Genomic DNA, 10,171 nt, shown 5'->3' on the forward strand with positions numbered 1-10,171 from the left:
AGTCAATTCTACAAGACTCTCCAAAGATTGTTGCAAATTAGAAGAATAAATAATAATGTCATCTGCATACAAGTCCATTTTTTTTGACCAGTCCCTGAACACAAATGGGGGTATCCTATTCGAACTCCTAATTCTACAGGCTAAAGGTTCTATGTATAAATTAAATAGCAAGGGTGATAAAGGACACCCTTGTCTTGTCCCACGCATTATTTTAACAGGCTGGGTTAATATCCCGTTGACCAGAACACACAATTTTGGAGAACAATATAAGGACAGGAGAGACTCAGTAAAGTTTTTCCCTAACTTAAGATGTTGCAGGAGTGCCTTTAAGAAAACCCAGTTTACCCGGACAAAAGCCTTGGCGGCATCCAAAGCAATCACCGCCAAGGGAGATTTATGAGCAGAGGCCATATCTATAATACCAATGAGAGAAAAAGTTAACTCTTTCAAAAAACGCCCCTTAATAAAAACTTTTTGGGTCTTGGTGGATCAGCTTTGGGATAACCCTACTTAATCTATCTGCCATAATTTTTGAAAAAAGCTTATAATCGCAATTTAGTAGCGATATCGGTCTATATGATCATTTCGTTTATTTTTGAATTTTTTTTAAATAACATGCAGCTGATGTAGCCTTATCAGAACCCTTCAAAGGTGGGAACAGGTTCTGTGGTTAGAAGGAAGGCAAATGTATGGGGTAAAGCCTGAGGTCAAATGATCCTGTTGGTGGTAATTCTTCTCCCCATCTTCTGAGAGACAATTTTTCCAATATTAGAATGGCAATAAAGCTTTACTGAGATGAGGTGTAAATGACAAGTACAGGCAAAACCCAGTCTTCCCTGTGGAAACCAGGTGCACTTAGTGGACTAGTAAATTGATTCTAGCAAGACATCATTTGGTGCACAGTCTTCATATAAATTTCAATATTTAATGATTTTAACTGTCATTGATTGGAATTGTTAAGTAGATCATTTCGGTATTCCGTGAGCTCAGTTTGAAAGCTCCCGAAGAAACATTGCTTTATGAAGAAGCAGTGCACTGTACAATGTTTTGCTAGAAGCCATTAGCTGATTTGCTACAGATTATGAGCATAGGTACAGGGCAGGATACATGCAATAAATGAATCACAGTCTTTAAGCATGAGATAGACAAAATAGCCAAGTTCATAACAATGGAGTGCAGTGACAGGTATCACTTGATTTATAACTAGAAGAGCATTCCCCAACAATGCAAAATTATCTATGTAACTATTCAAACAATGGAAGTATTCAAATAAGTTACTTTTGTACCACATCATAATTAGGGCTCCCGGTTTTCCGTTTTTACGGATTTTTACATATAAATACAGACGGAAAACAAGCTTTCCTTTATCTGTATTTATATATAAAAAACGGGAAAATACTAGTGTGTTTTGTTTTGCTGCCGTCTGGTGTCTCACCTTCCTTAGAGGGTTAAGAGGTGACAGCTTCCCGTGTGCACACAGAGCTGCCAGCCGCACCCAAGTACTTTACAGGTCTTTGAAAGACCATTTATTTGTTAATGAGGCCGCTTTGTTATTTCACCCCTTTTAGAGCCCCTGCCAGAGTTAGATTAGGACAGATTTCATAGCTGCCAAGGTTTCAGATAGCTATGTAAATAAGAGTGACATTTCAACTACCATGAGTGATACTTTCACAAGCAAAATAAAGCAATGCATAATAGGGAGACAGGATATAAGTATCAGAATTTACATCCATTTAAGCAACTAGAAAAATCAGATTTTAAAACTGCAGCAGAGCACCAGAAATTGAACTGCACTTCCCTTGTAACCTCGAACAGAAGTTTTCAAATACATTTTCCATATTGCTTTGCAGACAGTGGCGGTTTTACCATTTGGGCGGTGGGGCGTTGCCCCACTAATAATTATCGGGCAATTTATTCGAGCGGCGCGTTAATAAAAGTTTTATAAATTAACGCGCCGCTCGAATAAATTACCCGATAATTATTGCCCTGCGCCTGCGGCCGTGCGTGGTGTCAAGCTGAAGCTTCACTCGTCGTCATCATGTACTTTTTGAGTCTGACAGTGGGTGGCGCTGGACTGGAGAACACCGGCACAGTGCGCACTGCGCATGTGGTGTCTGCCCGACTTCCTTTGAGCAGCTAGTAAAGTAAATGGTTTGGGAAAAGCAAGCACTGCAGAGTACGGGGTTCGCGTTTGCAACGCTCCCCAGTGCTTAAAAAAAGAGCGGCGTTTTTTTCGTGCTCAGTCGAATCCTGATGCTGCTCTCTTTAGAGAGCAGTTCTCCTCTAAAGAGAGCAGCATCAGGATTGGCTACTGTGTGTACTGTACTCTAGTGTCCCAGTACAGTACAGACTTACTCGTCTTCACGGTCTAGTGTCTCACCGCGGGGGTGGGACATCTAACACATGGTGGGGCAAGCAATGCCCAATCACTGTAGTGGCTTAGTGTTAAGCCATTCAGTGATTGGGCATTTCTAGGTGCTGGGCAAATCGGGCCGGCCCAAGGACAGTTGTGTCACTCAGACCCTCCTTCCCTTCTTCCTCCTTGTGGTGTCCTGAGTCCTCGTGGTCGACTCGTGCGTCTGGTGACTGTCTGAGGCCTCTCACTTCACCTAGTGTAGTCGCCGTCGTCGAGTCTGTGGAGCGTTCAGAGACAGATCACAGATTCTAATCCTGGACCTGTGTGCACTGTGCAGGTATGGACCTGAAAATAAAATAATGTTAAACTTAAGTTGACAGTGTTTGGCCGCCTTGGCATCATACGGTGGGTTGGAGCCCCAGAGGTGGCCGCAGTACTAGGTTTTGTTGGAAGAACTGTCATTGGCCATTAAAATGAGCTAGGAAATAAATGACCCGCCGGCTCCTCTGGGAAGAGTGAGTTTTGCTTCTTTCTAGGGTCTGATTCTTAACCAGAGGATGGCGCTGTGTGTATCGCTCCTGACAAGACATTCAGACATTTACTGAACGTCTCTCCTGGTAAATTTCATCAGTTTGGCCACAAACTCCATTCTAGTACGTGACGTTACAGAAGTTACTGCACATATCTGAATCAACAAGGGTAATCGTAATCGAGGCCCGGGTCAAGTTGAGGTCGGACGTAAAAACCTCCTGGGGAAATAGTTTTCAGGCCCATTTTAGATCCTGATTCGAAGTTTTGCGCTGTGCACTGGGCAATGATCTTACAAATACCGTGTTTACCCCTCGTATGCGATTTCTTTCAGGTGGTAACTGCATGTGAAAGTCGGGGCTGGGAGGGGTTTGCTTGAAACCCGGGGCTGTAAATAGATGCACAAGCAGAGTGTGTGCTGTTAGGCTTACCACGACCCTCGCGTGAGGCTGAAGAAGACTGTGGTATTAAGCCTTTCTGGGGGTCGCTTAAAATGCAAGCCTGCACCATGCCTGCCCCCACCAAGCTACCCCCGCAAGGCGTGGGGATTCAGAGGAGGCAGGGGGGTGCTTAGAAGGGGGGGCTTGTTCAACGTATTTTGGCTGTTTTTTTCATGACACGAAATATACAGCAAGGCCACCATCTGCTAAAATGACTGATCTGTAGAGATGGGCGTGGCTGGTTTTTACTGCGGTAAAGTGAACCGGATTTAATTGTCACCATTGGGTTGCGGTGCAATGGAGAGGCCGGTTTGAAAGCATTTCATGATTTGGTTTACCAGCCTTGAGTTTTGGGGAAAGGGGCGGGGCTATGTTCCCACCATTTTATTGTGGTAGAGTGGGTGGGGCTGGTTTGGCGCTATTGTATTTTGAAGCCGCCCGGTCCCGGGTCAGAACAGGCACAGTATTGTCCACCGGGGCTCCCCACCGCCGCTCACCTGACACCAGCCGAGTTCAAAGGGCACCGATCCCCGCAAGCAATGTCCTCTTTTTACACCAAACAAGACTTACCCAAGGGTTTTTAGTTCAACAGTGGACACACAATGGGTGACAGGTGAAGTATGGCCTTCCGGATGCGGAGATGGAAGGGATGTCATTGTGTGATCTTGCACAAGTGAAAGGGAATACCTAGCCTCAGGGACCTTTGTTAAATTCTGTTCTGGTCATTTTTCAAATTCATGTTAAAGATTTTTTAGTGGGGATTAGCCATTGCATTCTGGCTCTATCAGTAGCACGCACTTAGAGTTACCCTCAACCCTAACTCTGGTCTCCCCTTGCCACCCGGGCAGATGCATTAAGCTCTCGAGGGAGAGTTATCCCAACTTTTCTCTTTCTCCGCCCAAAACGCACCCCTCCTTTGCCCCCCTGTGTAATTTAATGGCACTTTTAACCTCCCAAGTGCTAACAGATGTCCGAGCGTGTGCTCTCATAGACCATTTTGGTCACATGCATTAATCAGTTGCTTGGACTCCCACTGATTTCTGTGCATTGTGGTTGTATTTGGTTTCGCGGTCTGCCTAAACAATCAAATACAATTAACAACAACTCGAGCTAAGGTAACTTTCCTCTGAAATGCTTGCTTTTGGTGTCTGGTGTGGTCAGTTTCAGCTGCGTGGCAATAAGGGCATGGTAGGTAGTTTTATGAAAACATGAAGCATTTTTGTTAATGTACTCTAGGTTATGTTAATTTTGTTATAATAAATTAAGTTATGACTTATCATGTAGCACTTACCACAACTCCTCTGCTTCTAATCTATGTAGCTAAACTTGCACCTGATCAGTTCACTGAGCTCAAAAGGGTAGAAGGATGAGTTGGCCATGCAGAGATTCGAATATATGACCTGCATGCGACCACATTTCTCAGTGGTGAGTGTTTAACTCTCTGGGCCATCCCGGCCAGCCATTTACATGGCCTCTCGGCGCTATCTGAGGAACCTCCCGCATGGTGACGAGTTGTGCATCGCAGGCAGGGATGTAAGCCATCATCTAAGATGTTGTAGTTTTGTCTTTTAGTATTTCCTAGGACCGGTTTCTGGCATTTCAGCCAGGCTTGCTTGAATCCAGTGACAAAGTGAGCAAGGGACTCACGTCTGAGCATACCCTGCCAACTTATATGTAAATTGATACTTGTATAGCGCACTACTCACCCGCAAGGGTCTCAAGGCGCTTGTACGAATACCGCTGTGGAACCCATCCTGGCTTTCCCTGTGAGGCGCCCACTCCTGGGCACCCCCAAGGTGGAGGCCAGGCATCCTTAGCGTTGTGGGGGCCGTTGTGGAGATTAAGCAAGCTATTGCCCAGAGTTGCAGAGTGGGACTCCATGATTGGAATAGGCACCGAGGCGAGAATTATCAGGTCCGTGGAATTTTTTGAGCCCAAGACCCGCCGAGGCGGGGAATTGAACCCTGGTCCCGGGCCAGACCTCTGCATCAGGGTCTGCCGCTCTAACCAACTTATGGCGAACAAAGCGGTACAAAAGGGGGTGGTGTTGGACGGAGCATCTGAACAAATCAAACACTCACACCCAGTCATCGTATTTGGGTTTAATCCATCATCGTTCTTTAGCCCACTCTGCCACCCCAGTTCAGACATGGCCATATGCAAATCAGTCTGACCCTGTGCCTAATGGAAACAGTCCAGCCCGAACTGCCAAGCCATGTCTTTCCTGGACCGGAATCAAGCCATGCCTTCCGTCCATCATCACCCCCTTTTGTACCGTATCTTGTGGATAGTCACTGGCAATGTAGACTTAAAAGTTAGACGATAATAATTTTAATGATCGCATTCAAAAAGAGTAATATCATAAGAGTAAGTATGATGTTACTTGTTGTATCCTATATCTGGATGCAATGACAAAAACAACAACATACCAGTTTTGAGTCTTCCTTTGAATTTGTATTTGTTGCATATTTTCCATAGTGCATGTATTGTTTCAAAGGAAGATTAATTTTCACTGGAGAAGATTTTACCTCTATAGTTTATAGATCAACCGCTAACTACATGCTACAGGGGGGGCTCATTTTGCGTTACACCACTGTACATGCCTGCCCATATTTTACAGTTTGAATGCTTTTGTTAAAAGTCTGTGTGTTTGGTTGACACAACTACATTTTGTTGTATTTGCTTTTCAGCATTTGGTAAAGCCTCAGGCTGCCGAACTAATTTTTGGGCAAATCAAGCAAAGAAGAAGAGACGCCAACCTCCTTTTCTGCTACAACGCAGCAAACAACCCCAGTGTTTAAGGTAAGGAAACTGCTGCTATATTTTACATTCTAGTAGTCAAGGGCTATGTAAGTTGTGTACATGGTGGGTGGCGTCAAATACCAGTGTTCAGTCTTCTTTTGAATTTGTATTTCTTGCATATTTTCCATAGTGCATGTATTGTTTCAAAGGTAGATTAATTTTCACTGGAGAAGATTTTACCTCTATAGTTTATAGATCAACCGCTAACTACGTGCTACAGGGGGGGCTCATTTTGCGTTTGTCCTCCTGGTTCCAGTGTCTGTTTTCCTAATGGCATGTCTATGACTGTGACATGTTCATCTCCAGACTACAGAGCTTATGCCAGCTTGCCCACGTGAACCTTCTAAAAGTCCACATGGCCTACAAAAACAATGCTAAGGCAGGCTTAACCACTTTCCAGGAGTGTGATCTGAGTCCCTTAATAATTCAGATGATCGTCGTCTGCATATAGACTACACATAGGAACCAAAAGTGTGCCCCCTAGAGTGTACTGGTCAATGGAAGGAATTGCATTAGCCCACTTAGTAAAATTCAAGTGTATTGTTCTAAGAAGGTGAAACCTGATGTATAACCCAAATGTAATGTGCAGTGTACAGGGTCAAGTCTTTGTGGATCACTTAAGCCAAGGGTCTCCAACTTTTTCTGTAATAAGAGGCACTTATGATCAAAGAAATGCATCGTGATCTGATCACTAAGGGGTGCTTCAGCACATTCTGCAAGGGAGGGGGCTCATTTTGCGTTACACCACTGTACATGCCTGCCCATATTTTACAGTTTGAATGCTTTTGTTAAAAGTCTGTGTGTTTGGTTGACACAACTACATTTTGTTGTATTTGCTTTTCAGCATTTGGTAAAGCCTCAGGCTGCCGAACTAATTTTTGGGCAAATCAAGCAAAGAAGAAGAGACGCCAACCTCCTTTTCTGCTACAACACAGCCAACAACCCCAGTGTTTAAGGTAAGGAAACTGCTGCTATATTTTACATTCTAGTAGTCAAGGGCTATGTAAGTTGTGTACATGGTGGGTGGCGTCTAAATACATGCACCAAACCTCATACGTTGTACTTTGATTATTGACAGGTAACACTAACATTGGTAACACCATGAATACAGTAGAGCATCTATTTGCAAAGCCGTTCCTTGGACTGAAACGTGAAGACAAACTAATTGTAAAACAATTAGGACCTCACCGGCCAGACCTAAACCTACAACAACGTTCCCTAGACAGAGGGAAGCCTTACACACGTTCTTTCACAAACACCTGGTACAAAAAAGTTGATTGGCTTACAGGATGTCCTTCAACAAATACTCTGTTCTGCTTCCCCTGCCTGCTGTTTGGTGGTGAAACTCCTTGGACCAAAAAAGGAGTGAAAGACTTAAAACATTTGTCAGATAAAGTAAAGAGGCATGCACACACGAAAACACATATGGAAAATCTGACAAGACTGGGAATGTTGGGAGATAAACCGATTGAAGCCCACTTAAGCGAGGCCTACCAAACAAATATACGGAAGCACAATGAAGCAGTTGATAGGAATAGACACGTGCTGTCAAAAATCATTGACTGCATTCGTTTCTGTGGTGATTTTGAACTGGCTTTACGAGGGCATGATGAATCGGAAGGCTCTGCAAATCCTGGTATATTCTTAGGGCTTGTGGACTTAATAGCAAGCATAGACCATGTATTCGAAGCACATCTATCAACTGCTACAGTCTTCAAGGGCACCTCGAAAATCATACAAAATGAACTGCTTGAGTGCATGCTAGAGATTGTAAAAAGCACTATCGTACAACAGCTGAAAAACACAGACTTTGTGGCTATTCAGGCTGATGACACCACTGATGTGGCCACAAATACACAGTCAGTATTGGTCTTTCGGTACCTAGACAGTGACAACAAAGTTGTGGAACGCTTCTATGGATTCACCCATTTAAAAGACGCTTGTGCAGAAAGCATTTCTTCAGTTATTCTACAGGAACTAAACTTCATTTTTCCAGAGCAGCATCAAAAACAAAAACTGATTGCACAAAGCTACGATGGTGCTGCAGTAATGAGTGGAACCTCCGGTGGAGTACAAAAAAAAATTAAAGATGTCTACCCTAATGCCCATTACGTGCACTGTTATGCCCACCAACTAAATCTGATTATGCAACAATCAGTAGGAAAGATCTCTGAGGCAAAGATATTCTTCCTGGATGTAGGCGGAATGGCAGCATTCTTCTCACGCTCCCCCAAAAGAACGGAGTTACTTCATACCATTGTTAACAGAAGGATTCCAAAGGGAGGCCCAACTCGTTGGAATTTTCACATCCGTACAATCCGCCTAATATACCAATATAGGGTTGATCTTGAGAAATGTTTTGACACCATAGAAGCAAATCAAGACTTTGACTACAAAAGCCGGAATGAGGCCCGTGGCTTTGCTAGAACACTGCAAGACAGGGAGTTTCAGTTTTTGCTGTTTTTGTTTTTTCAAATAATGCTAAAAGTTGAAGCACTGTATGAAACGTTGCAAAAACGTGAAATAGATACTATCCATGTGGAAACATCTATCAACAGCTTTGTCACAAGCATAACGGAAATCAGAGAAGACGTTGACAATTTAGACAGCACACTGCCAAATGATTCTACTTTCTCTAACCGCAGAAAAGACATCAGCAGTCTAGTCCGAATTTCCAAAGAGATATGTGACACTATAATTATGCAGGCAAAGGAACGCTTTTCTTTTAAAAAGCATTTGGTGAGTGCCACATTACTAAAAAGTGATCTGTTTGCTAAACATGATATTTCCTTCCCTGAGCAAGCACTGAATACCGCTGTTGATGCTTACCCTATGCTCAACAAAGAGGATCTGAGAACAGAACTAACTGTACTGTATGGAATGCATGTATACCGGCAGGCCACTAATGCAATTAATTTGCTTGCTTTAATTCTGAACCTTAACATGCAAAACACACTAACAGAAACAGTGACTTTATTAAAAATACTCATCACCACACCGATGACAACAGCAGAGTCGGAACGTTCATTTTCCGCTTTGAACAGAATAAAAACATTCCTAAGAAACACCATGATACAGGACAGGCTGAATGCCTTAGCAATGCTTTCCATCGAGAGTGAGTTAGTTAAACGAATACCAGACTTCAATGGTCAAGTCATTGAGAAGTTTGCTTCCATGAAAAACAGACGTGCGGATTTTCATTACAAAAAGTGAACACTATTTAAATGCTGCTAGTTGGCGTCCTGTTTATTTGTTTGTTATTAAAATACATCTGTGAGGTACTCAGCAATGCATTGTGTTTCAAAGTCTGTTATGAAGCTCTGTGGTTATGATGAAGAAGAATAAGCAGCTACCTATGTTATATGACACCACTTTATTAATGTAATAACTGCACTTTCACAATTGCTTTATTAACCTTCCTGCTTTCACAAATTTGCATGAAAATGCACCATTTGTCCACTCTTTTTTCAAAATTTTCTCGGGGGGAATTCCCCCCGAACCCTCCTTAAGGGGTTCGGGCTCGCTCGCTACGCTCGCTCGCTACGGTGCAGTACGACTTTCATTTTACGCCCCACCACTTTCAAATGTCACCAGCCGCCACTGTTTGCAGAGACCTCTAACCTGTCCCCATAGCCATTAATCAACATCGACAACGCAGTTTCATAACGAGCCCAAAAGAACTGTCTAACTGTGAAAACAGTTTATGAATTGCAACGTTTAGTCAACCATACACTGTCAGCTAAAATAATTCACCATCATCCTGTGCATAAGAGAACCTTGTGTCTACCTTTTTGTTTTAAAAATATTATGATGTGATGTTCATTTTATTTATAAATCGCACGTGTGCGGAAGCTTAAAGGCGCTGCAGCTGAACAGGCCGTTTTTTTTGTTGCTTTTTCTTTTTAGTTTTGAGAAGTTTCCTGCTTTTCAGCAATACAGGATCAGAGCGGTGGCAAAGGGATGAGTATTGCAGAGCTTGGAACCGATATTAAACATTTTAGTTATTTTACCCAGGTGACATTCAGACTCTGCTGCTCTGTGGGGG

General features: G+C 43.2%; 1 protein-coding gene and 1 long non-coding RNA gene across 2 annotated transcripts; both read left to right on the plus strand.

The window, feature by feature from the left end:
- The first annotated feature begins 2,555 nt into the window (after positions 1 to 2,555).
- Positions 2,556 to 7,050, plus strand: LOC147726860 (uncharacterized). The gene is made up of 3 exons (XR_015309442.1): positions 2,556 to 2,693; positions 6,015 to 6,126; positions 6,971 to 7,050. It is a non-coding gene; the product is annotated as an uncharacterized LOC147726860 (long non-coding RNA).
- Positions 7,051 to 9,570, plus strand: LOC147726861 (zinc finger MYM-type protein 1-like). Its single transcript, XM_086963002.1, has 2 exons — positions 7,051 to 7,082; positions 7,205 to 9,570. The coding sequence occupies exon 2, from the start codon at positions 7,228 to 7,230 to the stop codon at positions 9,337 to 9,339; it is 2,112 nt and encodes a 703-aa protein (XP_086819128.1). The 5' UTR covers positions 7,051 to 7,082; positions 7,205 to 7,227; the 3' UTR covers positions 9,340 to 9,570.
- The last annotated feature ends 601 nt before the right edge of the window (positions 9,571 to 10,171 follow it).

This window comes from Lissotriton vulgaris, chromosome 3_1, assembly GCF_964263255.1.
Source record: "Lissotriton vulgaris chromosome 3_1, aLisVul1.2, whole genome shotgun sequence".
Taxonomy (NCBI): domain Eukaryota; kingdom Metazoa; phylum Chordata; class Amphibia; order Caudata; family Salamandridae; genus Lissotriton; species Lissotriton vulgaris.